We start from the raw sequence: 19934 nt of genomic DNA on the forward strand, positions 1-19934 counted from the left end.
ATCACATAGTGGCCGTGACTAGGGGGGCTTTTGCCCAGGTTCGCCTGGTGCGCCAGTTGCGGCCCTATCTGGACCGGGAGGCCTTGTGTACGGTCACTCATGCGCTCGTGACCTCTCGCCTAGACTACTGTAACGCTCTCTACATGGGACTTCCCTTGAAGACTACTCGGAGGCTCCAACTGGTACAGAATGCGGCCGCGAGAGTTGTCTTGGGAGTTTCCCGGTACTCCCATGTTACACCTTTGCTCCGTGAGCTGCATTGGTTACCAGTTGTCTTCCGGGTAAGGTTCAAGGTTTTGGTTATGATCTTTAAGTCCCTACATGGCATGGGTCCGCGATACCTCGAGGACCACCTGCTGCCGGCGTCGACTGCCCTCCGCCCTGTGCGCGCCCACAGAGAGGGCCTCCTCAGGGTGCCTCCTGTCAGGGAATGTCGACTGGTGGCCCCCAGGGGGAGGGCCTTCTCTGTGGGTGCTCCGGCGTTATGGAACCAACTGCCGGTTGAGCTCCGGATGGCATCAGACCTCCGATCCTTCCGTCGCGGGTTGAAGACCCATTTATTTGAACTAGCGGGTCTGGCCTGATGGGGGTACTTGGGTTTTTTATAGGTTTGTTTTATTATTCTGGTTTTAACTTGGGCATTAATTTAATTATTTTTTAATGTTTGTACTGTTGTTTATATTTATGCCCTGTGAACCGCCCTGAGTCCCTTTGGGAGAAGGGCGGTATAAAAATCTCAATAAATCTAAATCTAAATCACCTCTTTTCTAGTCCTCTGGCAGTTCCCCTGTGCTACAAGAGTTTTGAAAGATTACACTCAGTGCCTCTCGAATTGCATCTGCCAAAACCCTGGAACGAAAACCCATCTGGCCCAGGTGACTTGTACTCATTTAGGGTGGTTACTTTAGGTCTTCTGCTGCTAATTCCTCACTTATCTTGATGTGGGTTCTGTCTCCTTCAGTGCTGGTTTGGATAGATTGGGCCTTTTCTTTCTTTTGCATAAAAACATATGCACAGAAGGAATTAAGCAGTCCTGCTGTCTCTCACCTTCTTGCCATCTGTTCCCATTAACGGACCTATCATTTCCTTGACTTTCTTGTCAAGAAAGAAACCTTTTTATTATTATTTTTAGCATTAGTTGCTAGTCTTAAATCATCCTAGGCCTTAGCTTTCCTGATTCCCTCCTTGCACGATCAGAATGTTTGTTGGTATTCTGCTTTAGTTAGGTGTGCCACTTTCCATTTATTTTTTATTTTTTTTGGTCCCTCAACTTGTCAGAAAGCTCTTTGTGCAACCATGCTGGTCTTGTCTGATGTCTTTTTTTAAAAAAAATTCTGAGGTATTGTTTTTTGTTTGGACCTTCATTATCTCATTTTTCAGGGTTTTCCAAACATCTTGAATTGTTTTTTTCCTTTTAGGATTACTATTCATGGAATCCTTCCTAGTCTCTCTTTCTCTTTTAGCTTGCTGAAGGCACCTCTCTTAAAGCCTAAAACACTAGTCTGACTTGCTTCAGTTCCCTGGGTGGCATTAGGGTTAACATAATCTCTTTTCGCAGTAGCCTCCTGCTGACAAAAGAACCGGGAGTGGGGACATCAGAACTTATTTCTCACTATTCTTGTTTGTTCAGTTACCAGTAGCAAGACAAAACCACACGGACAAAGGTGCCCATTCCCACCTCCAAAACCTACCCAGGTAAGGTTGTTCCCAAAAGCAAAGCAGGAGGATTTGCAGTATAGGATATAGAGGCTCCTGGCTCCAGACCAAGTTAACCTGTCAGTCCAGGCTTGTTCTGCAAAGCGAGGAGGGCTGCGTCTCTTGAAGCAGCTGGTTCCATGACCCATGGAGGCCCCTTTCCCCGACCGCTACCAAAGCCTCCCTCCTCCTTGCAGGACATTCAAGTGTTCTAGTCCTCTGAAGGAATGGAGGACAGGTCTGCTCCGGCATCCAACTAAAAGCCCTCCAGCTCCTCCAGTTCCCCCTGGCAGGACTCTGCACCACTCTCATTCATCAAACACAATGCCCAGCCCTGGCCAGCTGCCACCATGTTGCGTTCCTTGTTATATTAGTGCCAAAAAAGGTAGGTAAAGGTTCCCCCGCACATGCGTGCTAGTCGTTTCCAACTCTAGGGGCCGGTGCTCATCTCCGTTTCAAAGCCGAAGAACCAGCGCTTGTCAGAGGACGTCTCCGTAGTCATGTGGCCGGCATGACTAGACGCCAAAGGCGCACGGAACGCTGTTACCTTCCCACCGTAGTGGTCCCTATTTTTTACTTGCATTTTTACGTGCTTTCGAACTGCTAGGTTGGCAGAAGCTGGGACGAGTAACAGGTGCTCACTCTGTTACGCGGCACTCAGGATTCGACCCGCCAAACTGCCGACCTTCTGATCGACAAGCTCAGCATCCTAACCCAATGAGCCACCGCGTCCCTATTAGTGCCAATCCCCCCCACAAAAAAAAATCTCTATATCTACTTTGGTCTAGGAGCCAGTTCCCACTGGAGGGAAAACTCGCAATCGCACACACCTATTGTTCGCTCCAAAGACACACTGCATGCGGCAAAGAGGCGGCAGGAATGTGCAAGGAAGCCTAGCAAAAGAACGTATCTTGGGATGTTGGGCAGTTTTAATTGGATTATGCACATCCTGCTTCATGGCTTTGTTGGCTGATTTAATGGTTCATCACTTGCATTACATTTACTCAAGCCTTCTAATCATTTCCAGAGCTACCAAGTGAACCAGGGCTCACTTTCAAAGGCCCGAAGCAAAGTGGGCAGGGGAGGGAGGGGGAAGTCCTGTCACAGGTCATGGATAGAAGCTGGGCTGAGGCGGCCCCTCCCCCCCCATTTTGTGCTGCTTCCTTCCGGCTTTGGGCCCCTTGCGTGCCAGGAGGTTAGCGCTAACTAGGGGAGGCAGGTTCAACAGGATGCCTGGGCCAAGAGACACCCCCCCACTAACTGGGAAGGAAACATTCTGGGAGGGGCTGTATCTCCATCTGCATGTCAAGCTTTCTAGCTTATTTGTATTGGGAAAGTTTTCAAAGGAAGGGAAAATGTCAACATCTCGTGGCATCTTAAAGACAAAGTGGTGACTCAACTAGCATCTGATGTGCCAGAAGCCTTTTTGGTTTTGTCCTGGAGACCAGAGTTGTGGGGTTTCTTCTCCCTGCAAGACCAGACGGGAGGGGATGCCTCCCCCAGGTTGTCCTTCCACGCAGGCAGCATTCAGGGAGCCCCTGCAGAGGCTTCCAAAGCAGAGCGCCCCAGGCCAAGTCAGCCCCTGACCTGAAGACGGTCCAGGTGAACCTCTGACTGAAGCTCCTGGAGAGGGGAGCCCACCGGAGGGTCCCCGAGATATTTCTGCATAAGAGCAGAGATGTGCGGGGAAAGGGGGGCTCTCGTTCTAGTTCGGATCCTCAGGAACCCCAAATGGCGGCCCTCCTCTCAGAGCAAGGGGAGAAATGCTATCCTGAGAATTTCTGCTTGAGATCAATCGCCCCACCCCATCCCACCAGGCTGCTGTTTTCAGGGTTGTAAAAATGGGCTTGGAAACGATTGGAAAGAACACTTGGCATAATAAGCCCAGAAAACATCTACGGGGAAGCCGCTCGTGTTGGACAAAAACCAGAAAAGTGTGCGGTCTGCATAATACAGACTCAGGCTTTGGATTCAGTCCTGGGGAGGCAGAAAAAGAAAATGGGTCTTTTGCCCTCTGCCGGATGTGCTCCTAATATCTCAGGACAAGTCAAAAACAAAAGCAGCCAAGTTGGCTTCCTCCCATCCGAGCTGAGGAAAATCCCAAACACTGTGGGACAAAACGAGGTCACCAGACACATTAAATCTGCTTTGGGAAAGCTCCCCTGTTGGATGACTGCCTGCATCACCACACAAGGAGATAAGATTTAACAAATAAATAAATAAATGGCAGGAAGGGCAGCACGACTCCTCCAGGAAGTAGTTCCCTCCAATAGTTGCTTGAGACTTTGACTTTGAGATATTAGGAGCACATCCGGCAGAGGGCAAAAGACCCATTTTCTTTTTCTGCCTCCCCAGAACTGAATCGAAAGCCTGAGTCTGTATTATGCAGACCGCACACTTTTCCGGGTTTTGTCCAACATGAGCGGCTTCCCCATAGATGTCTTCTAGGCTTATTATGCCAAGTGTTCTTTCCAATCGTTTCCAAGCCCATTTTTACAACCCTGAAAACAGCAGCCTAAGAGCCTCGGTCAGATTCCTCTGACTTTCAGGGGAGGCAGGTAGGGAAAGTCCCTTGCACTGGCCCCATAATGCCCGGCAGCCCCAAGCCAAGCCGTCCAGAGCAAGCCATGATTCAGGAGGGCAGAGGTACTCTAGGGGTACCCATGCTTCTTCCGTCTCAGAGGCCACCACAACAACACTCTTTCCTCCCAACCACCTGTGGTGGAAAAAGCTGGCCCCAGCACAGTCTCAATGGCAGAAGAATAACAAGTTTGCTTGGGGGGGGGAAAGTGGGAGGAAAAAAGGGCAGCATTCACACATGCACGTGTGCACAAAATAGCCCTCTGAAACAGCTTCTCCCATCAACCCGAATTAGCTGGAGTCCAATGCAGTGAGCCAAGCACAGAGCCAGAGAACAGAGCCAGGTAGGGCTAAAGCTGGTTGTGATGACTCTTCCATTTGCACACATGGCAAAGCATTGACCCACGTGTTAAACAGACGCCAAGTCCCACCTCCCAAAGCCATTGGAAAACCAGAATGTCCCACAGCAATTCCAAACTCTTCTTCAATGGGGCATCCAAACCTTCTGCGCAACCAAGTCTATGAGGAGGAATTTACTCAAAGAGAGAACTTATCTGTGGTAAGGACCAATTTCTGGCTGTAAGTCTATGAGTGTGCAGGGTGTGTGCAATGAATCAGACTGGAGCAAAATATGAAAAAAGGCACTATTATGATTTCCCCAACTTTTCTATGAGCTCCTGGCTACTCCACAAAGCAAGTGGGGCCCTCTGTTGGGAGAAGGTGGGGTCCCCTTGTAAGGCCCACGGGAAGGAACATCGCTTCAGTCCTGTGGGGACGTTGTTGACTCCTAGCCCCCACCCAGGACCTTCAAACAGGAACCCCAAGGCAGAACTTTCCAGCACTGAGGCCAAGATTCAAGCTAACACAAGTGGCACTAAGAATGATGGTCTGTTCGCCCTTCTCCAGCAGGACTGGCTTGCCAGGCCCGACAAAGGCAGCGGCCTCGCTTTGACTCACCCACCCGAGTCAGCTGAGAGAAGCTCACTTCGCTAGGGCAGGAAAACAGAGACAGGCCAAGCCCAATAAAAGCAGGAGGGCTGACGGTTTCAAGGCCATTTTTAATTAGAGAAAGAGAACAATCACCTCAGGGGGATGAATGGGAAACCGTAGGAACCTGAGGCCTCCAAGCAAATCTTGTGAACTTAATGTTAGGTTGAATGCATATATGAATGCGATGCTTGAACATGGGAGGACAGATTTTCGGGATGTTCTATTGGACAGTCAGGGAACAAAGGCCACAAACAGCATCTCCCTTGCCTGTGCAACATCAGAGAACTGGTAACCCAAAGCTGGTGCTTCCTGCTGTGGCACAATCCCCCATGCCCACATTTTGACTGGCACATCACCATTGCTGTCCAAAGAAGCCTCTGTCCCCTTCTTTCCCCCATGTGCCCTTTCTAGGAGTCCTATAAAGGTAGGCAACCCATAATCTGGCCATGTTAGCCCCAGAGGGAGGAGAGAAGCTGCCAGCCTCTTTCTGGCAGGCTGCCCTCCTGCCTCAGCCCATGGCACGCCACAGAAGCACAGCAAGTGCCCTCAGTGAGAAGCAATCACAACTCCACCTACCCCAATGATGGCATTCAGCTCCGTCATGGTCACCTGCTTGGCCCGCTCAACTGCCTGAGCCACTTGCTGCTGGTGCTGTGGAGAGACAGGCAGAAAGATGGAAGCTGTCAGGACAGCTTGGAGTCAGTTCTGGTCCAAAAGGAATCTTTACTAGGACATGCTTGGTTGTGGGAATACAAGACAGGACTTAGTATTGTTTTACAAATTTAAATTTTATAAAGGGTACCCGGTTCAACCCCCCTTCCCTCAACCCCGTTTGGCCAGCCCCCATCCTTCTACTTCGTGTCATCCCTTTCGTGGGGAAAAAAGGAACTTCGAATCTTTATGGTTATTGACTTCTTCCTCTCCAGAATTAAAAGAAAACACAATCCAGATACCTTCTTCTCTAACCCTCCCTTTTGTTCCCCCCAGTTCAAAAGGTTCCCTTGGTCTTTGAAATAACCTAAGGCAGGCTGAATCCACATATGCTCCTCCTTCCTCAGGAGATGGCAGAATCCATAGGGGGGGATGTTTTAAACATACATTTATGAATGTGATATAAACGGATTCTGACAGAAGCCCTCCGAGGGCAGACCTGCGATCCAGAAGTCGGCCAATTCACTGGCCCCAGGAGAAGCCCGGGGCTCTTGCAATTTGGTGGGGATGCCTAAGAGAAGGCTCCCCAGATTGTCAAGCCACACTTCCTGGCTGTCCTTGCCTGGTCATTATTAATAAAATGGCATTGACATAGTGCAGCTCAGCTACTAGCTTAGAGAATGGAAAAAATGAGCTAGACTTGGCAAGAGAAAAGGTAACTTGTGCATTATGGCCCATAACTGGCTCAAGCCAATCACGTCTGGTGGGTGAGTCTTTAAAAGAGCCAACTTTGGGAAATATCACCAGCCAACATGCCTCAGCAAAGAAGTGTCCCCAAACAGGAAGGAGGTGGAGGGAGCAGGGAGGCAACCAATGCCACACGAAAGGAAGTGGTTACCAGCAGGTAAGAAGCTGGCAGATGGGCTCTCTGGATCTTTGCCCCACCTGCACCTCATTCAGGAGAATCAGGCTATTAAGGGGCGTATTGAAACCAGGCTGCCATCTGGCCTGGCACAGGAAATAAACCACGAGGACTGTGACAGACTCAGGCAGTTTTGCAAGCAACCGGCCTTGGAAGATGGGCAATTGTTCCAAAGTACTCAGGTACGGAAGGGAGAGGACAGACGCTTGCCTCCAGGTGACAACAAAACTGTGCCCCTGGCATTCCTGCCACAGGCCTGCTCCTGTCATGTTCCTTGGGGGTGCCCAAGTGAGATGCAGGAGGCAGACTTTTCCAGTGGGTGCTGTCGGGGGGGCGTCTCAAGTCTGGCTTTGACTTTCTGCCCTGCAAAGTCTCCCCACATTGCAAAGAGCGTCTTACCTCTTGTGATAGAAAAGGCATGATCTGGGCGAGAATCGTGTTCAGTCTCTTAGCAATCTCTGTCTAAAAGTGTGAGGAGAGAGGAAAGAGAGAATGAATTGATTTGACTGTCATTGGTGACTGTATTTTTCAGAAGGAAGAAAACGTTCGGAATCAGCATTTACAGAAACTCTGCCAGTACTTGAAAACCAAGAACTTTTTTCATCACCACAATGGAGTCGAACTTCAGTGAGCCAAGCCTGGGACAGGACATCAAGCTGAAGTCCAGCTGCAGAAACTAAAAATGTGCCAGCCTCTGCCCTCGGCTACCGCAACCAGCCCACAGCTGGGCGTAGTGAGACTCCACCAGCCCTCCTCTGAAAGGAACAAAGTGGAGAGGCCTTCATCCAAGGAGGTCCACATAAGCTGGAGAAAATGGAGCTCTTGAGCTTGAAAAATCTGTTTGTGGAAGGCCTACAGCTCTGACGAAGGACTGTCCTCGGAGCCGTTTTGGAGGAGCAGAGCATCGTTGGAACAAACATCATGCTGCATACGAGTCCTAGGATTGCCTGCCAAGTTTCAAATTGCCCAGTCCTTACAAGGCCCAGCATCAGACAGCCATCTCCCACTGCACACTGGGCCTTTGATTTTCCACTTCAAAGCAACCAACAAATAAGAATAGCATAATATACAATTTTTGAAAAATCAAGGTGGCCCTATTTTTATTAGTAAAAGTTGCTCTAATTAGAATAACCATAAAGGTAAGGTAAATAAAACCCTAGTGAGGCCACACCTGGAATACTGCAGCCAATTTTGGTCACCATACTACAAAAAAGATGTTGCGATTTTGGAAAAAGTTCAGAGAAGAGCAACTAAGATGATCAAAGACCTGGAGACTAAAACATATGAAGAACGGCTGCAGGACAAGAAGAAATAGGGGAGACGTGATAGCAGTGTTTAAATATTTGAGGGGCTGCCACCAAGAAGAGGAGGGGGTCAAGTTATTCTCCAAAGCACCAGAGGGTAGGACGAGAATGGTTGGAAACTGACCAGAGAGAGAAGCAACCTGGAATTAAGGAGAAACTTCCTAACAGTGAGGACAGTCAACCAGTGGAACAGCCTTTGCCTCCAGAGATCATGGGCAGAGATCCCTGGAGGTTTTTAAGAAGAGACTGGACAGTCACTTGTCTGAGATGGTCTAGGTTCTCCTGCTCGAGCAGGGGGCTGGACTAGAAGATCTCCAAGATCCCTTCCAGCTCTATTCTATTCTAAATTCTATTTTCCAAAGCATCAGAAGGCAAGACAAGAAACAATGGATAGAAGCTAATCAAGGAGAGAACTAAGGAGAAACCTCCTAACAGTGAGGACAATTAACCGGTGGAACAGCCTTTGCCTCCAGAGATCATGGGCGGTCCATCACTGGAGGTTTTTAAGAAGAGGCTGGACAGTCCCTTGTCTGAGATGGTCTAGGTTCTCCTGCTTGAACAGGGGGCTGGACTAGAAGGCCTCCAAGGTCTCTTCCTGCTCTATTGTATTCTATGTAATAGTATGAATAAAATGAAAATGCACTTAAGGTAGATACAGGTAGTCCCTGACTTAGGACCACAACTGAGCCCAATTTTGCTGTTGCTAAGCAAGGCAATCGTTTAAATGACTTCAGTTGCATTTTCAGATCTGTTTTCATGTGTCTGTTATGAAAGCTTCCTTCCCAAAAGGTGGTGATTCTCCAGAAGTTTGGGCGATGCCTCCCCCTCCTTTCAGACTGAAGGAAGACTCGGGTGCCAAAGGCAAAGGACTCTCCAACAGGCGCCTTCCCTGCAACAGGAGCCTCCTCCCAAATGGACTCTCTGGTTTCCATGGCAACCATATTCACCTAATCCCCATCCCAGGACAACCAACTGCTTTTTGACCAACCCAGAGGGAGTTGCAAAATCACCTAAGCCAGGTCATTAAGCCATGTACACCGGGGCTGCCAATCGCTTGGAGGTCAGGTTGGGAAGGGGCAAGGATGAGCAGGTGCTGTCAGATCCCCAAACCCTTATTGCTTTCCCTGCATTTGTGCTCTTGTTTGGGGCCTGCCATTCTGCTGGGGGGAGGGGATTTACTTTCGCTTGGGATAACTTTCGCTTTCTGTTCTTCCTCTCCTGCCTCTGTCCACTGAGATGAGGAATGTGTCTCCCTCATCAGGGAGACAGTTGCGGAGAAATGAAACTGGAGAAGACCTTGAGATGCGTGCCAGCTGTGCCAATTACCCAAACATTGTGCCACCTGTGGATTGGCTGGATTTCAAATGGACGCTATGAGTTTGGTGGGAGAAGTAATATTACTTAACTATACTGTTTTGGCGAGCTTTTCCCCAGATCTCACCTTGATTTCCCTACTGTTACTGGCACCTAATAAAAATATCCTTTTGAGGCAATGCCTGTTCTGCTCTCTTGGGTGGTTAGCTGAGGTGGGTCCTTACAGGTGGCCCAGGTCAAGCAGCTTGGGAGTCAGCTCTTCAAGTGCCACTCACAAACCAAACTGCTCTTTCTGCAGAAACATCTTACAGCACCACCCAGATCCTGCATCACCAGGAGGAAAGACCCCCAGAGAAATGAGAAAAATCAGAATAACAAGGGACCTTGTAGGTCATCTAGTCCAACCCTCCCAAGCAGGAGACCCTACACCATTTCTGACAGGTGGCAGTCCAGTCTCTTCTTGAAGGGTTCCAGTGATGACGCTCCCACAACATCTGAAGGCAAACCGCTCCACTGTTTAATCGTTCTTGCCATCAGGAAATTTATCCTTATTTCTAGGTTGAATCTCTCCTTGATCAGTTTCCATCCGTTATTCCTTCTCTGGCCTTCAGATGCTTTGGAAAATAGGTTGACCCCCTCCTCTCTGTGACAGCCCCTCAAACATTGGAACACTGTATCATGTCTCCCCTGGTCCTTCTCTTCACTAGACTAGCCATGCACAGTTCCTGTAACCGTTCTTCATACGTTTTAGCCTCCAGTCCCCTAATCATCTTTATTGCTCTTCTCTGTACTCTTTCTAGAGTCTCAACTTCTTTTTTTATAGTGTGGAGACCAAAATTGGTTGCAGCATTCAAGGTGTGGTCTTACTAAGGCTTTATAGAGTGGTATTAGTACCTTTGAATCCCTCTGTTAATGCAACTTAGGATTGCATTGGCTTTTTTGGCTGCCACAGCACACTATTAACTCATATTTAATTGATTGTCCACGAAGACTCCAAGATCCCTCTCACAGTTGCTGCTATTAAGCCTGATTTCACCCAATCTGTATGAGTTCTTTTGTTTTTTCTCGCCCAAGTGTAAGACTTTACTTTTCTCTACATTGAATTTCATTTTGTTAAATAGGGCCCAGTGTTCAAGTCTGCCAAGATCCATCTGGATCCTGAGCCTATCATCTTGGTTGTTGGTTATTCCTGCCAGCTTAGTATCATCTGCAAATTTGATGAGATCCCCTTCAATTTCCTCATCTAAGTCACTTATGAAGATGTTGAAGAGTCCAGGGCCTAAGACGGAGCCTTGTGGTACCCCACTGCTTACTTCCCTCCATGTAGACACAGCACCATTAAGGACTACTCCTTGAATATGGTTTGTCAGCCATAAAACATCCATCTGATGGTGATGCTGTCTATCCCACTTTTTTTAGTTTTCCAAGAAGTAGGCTGTGGTCTACTTTGTCGAATGCCTTGCTGAAGTCCAAGTATATTATGTCCACAGCATTTCTCTGGTCTACTAATTTAGTCACTTTATCAAAGAATGAAACAAGATTGATTTGGTGTGATCTGTTTTTAACAAACCCGTGCTGGCTTCTAGTTATAATTTTGTTTCTAGATGTTCGCAGATCTATTTTTTGATTATGTTTTCCAGGATCTTCCCAGATATATTAGGCTGATTGGTCTGTACTTTCCTTGGTCTGTTTTCTTTCCTTTTTTGAAGATGGAAACCACATCAGCTCTTTTCCAATCCTCTGGTAATTCCCTGGTGCTCCAGAATTTTTGAAAGTTATGCTACAGATATACCATATAGTATATGGGTCTTTCAAGTTCTTAAAGAGATGGGCGTACCAAACCATCTTATTTGTCTCTTGAGAAACCTATATCTGGGCCAAGAAGCAACAGTGAGAACTGGACACGGAACCACTGATTGGTTCAAAATTGGGAAAGGAGTCTGGCAAGACTGTATACTGTCGCCCTGCCTATTTAACTTATATGCAGAGCACATCATGAGAAAGGCAGGGCTAGATGAATCAAAAGTTGGAATTAAGATTGCCGGAAGAAACATCAACAACCTAAGATATGCAGATGATACCACTCTAATGGCAGAAAGTGAAGAAGAACAAGAGCCTCTTGTTGCGGGTGAAGAAGGAGAGTGCAAAAGTTGGGTTGAAACTTAACATTAAGAAAACCAAGATCATGGCATCTGGCCCTCTCAATTCCTGGCAAATAGATGGGGAAGAAATGGAGGTAGTGACAGATTTTATTTTCCTGGGCTCCAAGATCACTGCAGATGGGGACTGTAGCCAAGCAATTAAAAGACGCTTGCTCCTCGGGAGGAAAGCCATGGCAAATCTAGACAGCACACTAAAAAGCAGAGACAGCACCCTGTCAACAAAAGTGCGTATAGTCAAGGCTATGGACTTTCCAGTTGCAATGTATGGCTGTGAAAGCTGGACCATAAGAAAGGCTGAGCGCCAAAGAATTGAGGCCTTTGAACTATGGTGCTGGAGAAGACTCCTGCAAGTCCCTTGGACTGCAAGGTGTTCAAACCAGTCAGTCCTAGAGGAGATCAACCCTGACTGCTCTTTAGAAGGCCAGATCCTGAAGCTAAAACTCAAATACTTTGGCCACCTGATGAGAAGGAAGGACTCACTGGAGAAGAGCCTAATGCTGGGAAAGGTTGAGGGCAATAGAAGAAGGGGACGACAGAGAATGAGGTGGCTGGATGGAGTCCCTAAAGTAGTAGGCGTGAACCTAAAGGGACTCCAGAAGATGGTAGAGGACAGGAAGGCCTGGAGGGATGTTGTCCATAGGGTCGCGATGGGTCGGACACGACTTCGCAGCTAACAACAACAACATATGGGTCTTTATAATGTGCTCCAGAAGGCAGAAGCATCAGACTAGTCTGCTGAATTTTTCTTCTACCCTTTTTTGATGATGCAGAAAAAGTTTGCTCTTCGTCAGTACCACAGCATTTAAGGATTACAGATAAAGAGCCAGCCAAACTGTCAGCTATTTGCTTCAATACTACAGGAAGTAATTTATCTGATCCCAGAGACTGAAATTCTAAGTAAAAACTGATAACTTGATCATGTCACTCTTCGATCCTGCCTGAGTTCATCTCCCAACAGATATTAAGGTAATTAAAGACTCTTATCTTTGCAATACCTCCTGAAAGAACTGCAATTTCCTACTGGAAGCGTTTCCCTTAACTGGGCAAGTGACAGAAGATACTAAAGTTGCCTGTTTGTTCCTCCACATATTTCAACCCAGAAAAAATCTACAAACCTGCCAAATTCATTGACGTGGCTTTTCCAGCAGAAATGGGTGAAGCTGATAATTTCCAGTGCAAACCCACCTACCATTTCTAGTGTTTCTGCTCCTTTTGAACAACTGTCTTTCAATCCCCATATTTCATGGAGTCACCCCCGCGGGTCTTCACTTTACCTGTTAAATTATATTTGCCATTCTGTTCTCTTGTTCACGCCCCTCGCTCTTGGTGTTAGTGGAGAGACTTACGCAGGACCGAGTCTTTCTCTCAGGTCCCCAACTCAGGTTTTCATTCCTAGTCAACTTCACATTTTATCCACCAAGGGAATAGTTTCCAATGCTGTCCACTGCAGCATTAGGATTGCCAAATTAGCAGGAAGTGGTACTTGATGTGATATTTTGTCTTAACCCTAATTTTTATCCCTTAGGCACCCATTAAGAACACTGATTCTTCTCGTCTTCTTTTGAGGGCAGATGCCCCTTCCCTGCTCTTTAGCAACGCAACCTGCTGTCCTCAGGTCTGTTTTTCTTCTGGACAAAACCTGTTTCATCCTTTAGGACTTGAAAACCATTTGTTTCTAGCTCCAGCCACACAAGATATTCTTCTATGTTTGTTGAGACCCCCCTCCTTGCCCCTACTCTTTACTAGGCAGCCTTCTGACAGAGAATTGCTTCTGCTGCCAATTTCAGCTATAGAATATCCTTTCTTTCAACTCATCTGCCCTTCTTATCAGGGATACTGTGGCCATTTGCTGCTTCAGGATTTCATCATGCCAAGCACAAACCTGTGAGTCAGAGGGAGGTGTGGGCTCCTTGAATTCCCTGATCAACTCCAATCCAAAGACTCATGTTATTCCTCTTTATTCGGCAGAAAACAGCTACAGTCATGCATCCTGGGCAACAATAGAGTGGAACAGTCCAGGATTCTGCTGAAGCGTTTTGGTTAGATGGCCATTCAGTCTCTGCCTGAAGGTTTCCAATGAAGGGGAACATCTAAAGACAGCCTTCTCTTCAGCAAGCCTTGTTACCTTAACAGTTCCTCACAGCCCTCATTGCCTTGGCAGCCCTTCTCTGAACTCTCCATTTGTTCATTTAAGTCTCGGGACAAATGTCTCTTGCCGGATCCTGTTGACTGAAAGCAACCAAGCTATCATCTCCTGTGCTTTCAGCGTCCCTGGAAAGGATTTCTCCTTCCCCATTTCCAAGTACACCAGGAAAAAAATTCCTCTATTCTGTACAGCAGCAGCCACTGCCGCCCACACAGCCTCTGTTCAGGCCTATTCTTTCCCTGGCCCTAGACCTTCCAAGGCCCAGTACCGTTTAGCACCCTATATTTCTCACCAATCTTCCCCTATTTGTACCTCACGTCTGACAGATAAGGTGCTGCTAAGGAAGACTGCAAGGCCATTCTGAAGGGAACGGTCAGCTTCTCACCTCTGCTGGAAATACTGGATACTCCTCAAAAGCCCTCATTGTGGCTTCTGTTCTCTGCCTATTTCCCAACAAGTCTTAAAACAGTCTCAGAGTTAAGAGAGATGCAGCCATCTACCCAAGTGCATCCAGTATTTGCTGAAAGCAGAGTATTGTCTCTCTAAGCAGATGAAAATAAATCTTTGAGCATCGGCAGTTCTCACTCAGGCAGACAATTAGGGGCACTTCCAGCTATCTAGCACTCATTCAAGTGCTCTCTATTGTCAGGCCCTCCATGGCAAGTTGAAAGCTATTTGTGGTTGCAAGTCATCATTATCAAGCAGTGGTGGGATTCAAACATGTCAACAACAGGTTCTCTGTCTGGATGCTGCTTCCGGAAGTCCATTCTGGGCCTGGGCAACAAAAAATTAGCCACCGTTTCTGCCAAAGTGGTGCAAACCGGCTGAATCCCACCACTGTTAGCAAGGTTGGAGAACCCTGCTGATGACAATTACTCACAGGGAGGAGTCTGCATGCAGGCACAAGCAGATATTACGGTGTTACCAATTGCACAGGGCAAAGAGGACTAATTTGGAGACAAAAATGAGAAAATCGGGCCCAGATCAGTGTGGCACGAGGCCTTGGGCCTGCAAGGACAGGATTTCTAAGAACAGACAGAGGGAAGGGAGAGGGCCGTCTGAAAGGGAGATATATCCCCAGCAGATTGCGAGAGGCATAGGACAGCTGGACATTTGCACAATTTTAGTACCTCAAGGTGGAACAGTTTCATTAAAGGATTCCTTTGTATTTAAAATGCAGGTCAGCATCCCCGCTCCAGTGCAGTCAAAGCCCCTAGCCTAGGTGGCCCTTTAATCTGCCCCATCAGTCCTTTAAATGATCACCAGGACACCTGCACCAAATGATCAGGTGTCAGAAATCTGATCTCCTTTTAGACCTTCCCCCCAACACAGTGTTTTGTTCCGTGGGAGTCATTCCCTGAGAGCACAAGGCAGGGGGGGTGCAACTGAAGGAAGCAAAAGGTTTGGCCTCCTCTAAGTCAAGCTCAGCACCAGCTGATTTCAGAAACATATCCCTGAAGTTCATTTTACTGATGGGCTGACTTGATTTATGCGGCCATCCAATCTGCTACTGTAGAGTGACTCTGGGCAAGTTACAAAGGCACAATATGGATGGTGCTTTGCCTTCCCCTAGACTGCTCAGAAAGTCCTATTAGTAAAGAAGCTGCAGCCGTGCTCATTTGTTGGGGCTGACAGAAGCATCTCTGATGTGTATCCTGATGTTCGACTTGCTAGTAGGCAAATTAGCACAGACCTGCCATGCATATCTGATCCCTCCAGCAAATACAGCTTCATTTGGGAAGAACTTCAAAGGTTTCAAGTGTCCTCAATAACTAAACAAATTTCTTGTATCTGACAGGTGCTGCATTACACAACACAAGACAATGCCAAGATGCCTGGTTTTTTAACAATTTCTGAAGCCGTGCTGTACCACCCTCTCCCGTTGGTCCCAATAGTTGCCTTCAGGTTCAGTCCCTCAGAGTCAAAGCCACTCGGTCACTGAATGGGCCTGAAGACAGAACTGTGTGCGCCGGTTCTAAGAAAGTCCAGCACAGTCTTTCGAAAGAAAAAGACAAAGCAAAGGCAGCACCAGCAAATATGCTTGTTTGACATCATCCAGCAATCTTTCCCCATTAAAGAATTCAAACGTACACCCACCGCCCTCCAGACACATGCAACCATCAGCAAGGGAGCCAATGCTCCATCAAAGAGACTGTTTGTTGCAAAGACAAGCCACAAGGGGAATGTGGAGAACAGAAAGAGGGGAAAGAAGAACCCCAAACTAATTTCTTTGCCCCAAATGTCCCTACGGTACCCATGACGATAAATCAGCCTTCTTCAGTCTGGAACCTGAAATATGATGAAATTCTAACTCCCAGAGGCCTGAGCCAGCTGGGACTTACAAGAGTTGTAATTGGCACCTTTGCAAGCTGGGGAAAAGTCTGTAATACTCTGTAGCTACAGTGAGGGAAAAAATGCTTGATCCCCTGCTGATTTTGTACATTTCCCACTGACAAAGAAATGATCAGTCTATGATTTTAACGGCAGGTTTATTTTAACAGTGAGAGAATAACAACAAAAAAATCCAGAAAAACACATTTTAAAAAAGTTATAAATTGATCTGCATTTTAATGAGCGAAATAAGTATTTGACCCCTTCGCAAAACATGACTTAGTACTTGGTGGCAAAACCAAGGTCAGAGGTTTCTTATAGTTGGCCACCAGGTTTGCACACATCTCAGGAGGGATTTTGTCCCACTACTCTTTGCAGATCCTCTCCAAGTCATTAAGCTTCCGAGGTTTGGCAGCTTGAACCTACAGCTCCCTCCACAGATTTTCTGTGGGATTAAGATCTGGAGACTGGCTAGGCCACTCCAGGAGCTTAATGTGCTTCTTCTTGAGCCACTCCTTTGTTGCCTTGGCTGTGTGTTTTGGGTCACTGTCATGCTGGAATACCCATCCATGACCCATTTTCAATGCCCTGGCTGAGGGAAGGAGGTTCTCACTCAAGATATGATGGTACATGGCCCCGTCCATCGTCCTTTTGATGTGGTGAAGTTGTCCTTTCCCCTTAGCAGAAAAACACCCCCAAAGCACAATGTTTCCACCTCCATGTTTGACGGTGGGGATGGTGTTCTTGGGGCCATAGGCAGAATTCCTCCTCTTCCAAAGGAGTTGATGCCAAAGTTGATCACCCAGTTCTCCTCTGAATCATTCAGATGTTCACTGGCAAACTTCAGACAGGCCTGTACATGTGCTTTCTTGAGCAGGGGGACCTTGCTGGTTTCAGTCCTTCACGGCATAGTGTGTTACCAATTGTTATCTTGGTGACTATGTCCCAGCTGCCTTGAGATCATTGACTAGATCCTCCCGTGTAGTTCTGGGCTGATTCCTTACCGTTTTCATGATCACTGAAACTCCACGAGGTGAGATCTTGTATGGAGCACCAGACTAAAGGAGATTGACAGTTATTTTGTGTTTCTTCCATTTGCGAATAATCGCCCCAACTCGTGTCACCAAGCTGCTTGGCGATAGTCTTGTAGCCCATTCCACCCTTGTGTAGGTCTACAAACTTGTCCCTGACATCCTTGGACAACTCTTTGGTCTTGGCCACGGTGGAGAGTTTGGAGTCCGATTGATTGATTGCTTCAGTGGACAGATGTCTTTTATACAGGTAACAAGCTGAGATTAGGAGCACTCCCTTTAAGACAGTGCTCCTAATCTCAGCTCATCATCTGTATAAAAGACACCTGGGAGCCAGAAATCTTGCTGATTGATAGGGGATCAAATACTTATTACACTCATTAAAACGCAAATCTATTTATAACTTTTTTGGATTTTTTTTGGTTAGTCTTGTCTTCCACTGTTAAGGTAAACCTACTATTAAAATTATAGACTGATCATTTCTTTGTCAATGGGAAAACGTACAAAATCACCAGGGGATGAAATAACCTTTTCCCTCCCTGTACCTACATCCATAGTAGCTTAGAGAAAAGGATCAGGTAACCTGAAGGTAAAACCAGAACGCATCAGATGCAACCAAGGACGTTTATCTGACTGCATTGTGAAGGAGAAAGGTCAGAAAGTTGAGGCAGGACAGACAGCCCCATTTCTCACAAGCAGCCAGTGTGGTTTGCGTGCACCTTACAGAGAGCGCAGCTGACTCAGGGTGACAGGGGAAGCCTCCAGCAAGGATGGTGCTCTCCAATGCCCCGTCTTCTGTTGAGAAAGCTTTGTCCCAGGGCTGCAGATCAAGGCTGGAGGCTGGCCCTAGCAGCCTTGAGTCACAGGCCAGGCTTTACCAAGAGGCTTCAGCAGAGCCAAGGTTTACCACCACCCGCATTCCACAGTTCATCAGAATGGATCTCAATAACAATTCCTTGGAAGTTTCTCTCTCACAAGGGAGACTTCGGGCTCATGAAGGCAAGAAACCCCAACACTCGTTGTGCCAGAGGAAAAGCAGCCAAACAAGTGGCTTGCTGAACAGGCTCCCTCCTTCTAGGAGAGGGCATAAAGCCAAGGAATGCCTCTCTCCGGGAATCCAGCTACCTGCCCTGATGGCCAGGCAATCTGGAGGCACCTAAGGAGGAGGCCACTCAATCAAGGGCATCTGGATAGCCCTAAAGTGCCCGGGGCAGAATGAGAAACTTCATTAATTCCCCAAACTTTGCAGCCATTTCACAGCCTCCCCTATATGTCACCTCGTGACGGTTTCTCTCCAAAGCCATCCTCTTTACCGGACCCTCCTGTGCAATACAGGACGCGTGTTTTACTCCCGACCACACACACAGCGCTCTTCCACTACTTCTAATCAAATACTAGTGAAAAGTGTTTCCTTACAAGATAAGCAGTTGGCCCCTTACTTTTGACTAGTTAAGGAAAAATAAGCAAATAACCAGAAACCCACTTTTCAAGGCACCTGGAAAAAGGAGCAGTCAGATGGCTTTGTGCCCTTAATGAACCATCCGGTGGGGTGATACCTGTTCAGAGCCATCATCCAGATGAGAGCCATTCTGCTAGCTGCAAGATGCCCAGCAGATGGTGGAGAGGTGGGACTGGAAAGGGGAATCTAGGTTAAATTGGGAGAGGCTCACCAGGAGGCCAAGCAGGTCACCTTCTGTTTGCCAACCAATCTGGTGGTGCTGTCAGCCTATCATGATCTGGCTTGAGCTTCTGAATGAACGGTGGGATATATTTTCCAATAAGGAAATATAGTAAAATGCACTCTTGCTTAAAAAGCAAGGCAAAATCCAAGATATATTACTGTTGGAAAAAATACTGCCAGAATTTGGCTACGACAGCTGAAATGAAGTTTCCTCGCAGAGTCAAGGAAGCACCGTTGTTCTGTGGGTCCTTTAGCCATCCTGAATTCAGACCAAGGGGAAAAAGAACTCTCTATCCACTCCCGCGCACAACTGCAGCCCAGGTCTACAGGCCTCAGTCTTAGGGTCCCTTGGGAAAGGCAGGGGCTTTCAAGGAAGGCACTCACCTGCTTGTGCATTTCAATGTTCAACCCGTAAGACATTTCGTAGTACTGAAAAACAAAAGGGGGACAGGCTTTTTACTAACTATGTAAGAAACGTTTGGAAGAAACTAAGCGTGCCCAAAATTCAAAATCAAAATGACGAAACATGCATTTATTGGAATCTCAAAACAGCTCAGTTTTGTACAGGTCACCCTAGCAAAACTAGAAAAAGACAGTCATCAAATGCCTCTTCCTTTGAGCAAATGGGCACAAATTGAGCCTGGCTGCTTGCAAGATGTACACAGACCAAGGAGCTCTTGAAGCTTCCCTGGGGCTCCCTCCAACACTACTATGTGAGGCATGAGGTGCTCAGAGTAGAGGAAGCCATTGGGTTGGACACCATCACCACCCATCAACTCAGGAACTCAATGATCCAGGACAGCAGGAGCTCTCTGCCGCAAGCACCCAATTTACAAGCAGTGCCAACTAGGTCAGACTTTTCTACATAGAGGAACACTATACAATGCTGATACAATAGAATTATCCTAGAATACTCGGTACACAACCCAAGAGCTGAGCATGAACAGGAAATCAGTTGATGATCTGTCAAAGAACACATAACCAGCTTATTTTCCTTACAAGCCCTTTCAATATGCAAGAAAATGGACGCAAACATGCCAGCTTGCATATCTGGAGGCCTAGAAGGAGAATCAGCCACTGCTCTGAAGCAAGGCTGCCTCAGTTGCCCCAGCCAGATAAAGCCACTG

The 19934-nt window shown here is 47.3% G+C and overlaps 1 protein-coding gene across 6 annotated transcripts in view; it reads right to left on the reverse strand.

Annotated features, from left to right (window-relative positions):
- Window positions 1–19934, reverse strand: part of TLE3 (TLE family member 3, transcriptional corepressor) — a 40807-nt gene that overhangs the window by 17321 nt on the left and 3552 nt on the right. For all 6 annotated transcript variants that reach the window (XM_081337451.1, XM_081337447.1, XM_081337449.1 and 3 more), the window contains 3 exons: window positions 19192–19236; window positions 7238–7300; window positions 5842–5916 (listed from right to left, as the gene is read on the reverse strand). In XM_081337451.1, the coding sequence (XP_081193577.1) occupies window positions 5842–5916; window positions 7238–7300; window positions 19192–19236 (183 nt within the window). The remainder of the gene's footprint in view (window positions 1–5841; window positions 5917–7237; window positions 7301–19191; window positions 19237–19934) is intronic.

Source organism: Vipera berus (genome assembly GCF_964194415.1).
Source record: "Vipera berus genome assembly, chromosome: 12".
In the NCBI taxonomy this organism is placed as follows: domain Eukaryota; kingdom Metazoa; phylum Chordata; class Lepidosauria; order Squamata; family Viperidae; genus Vipera; species Vipera berus.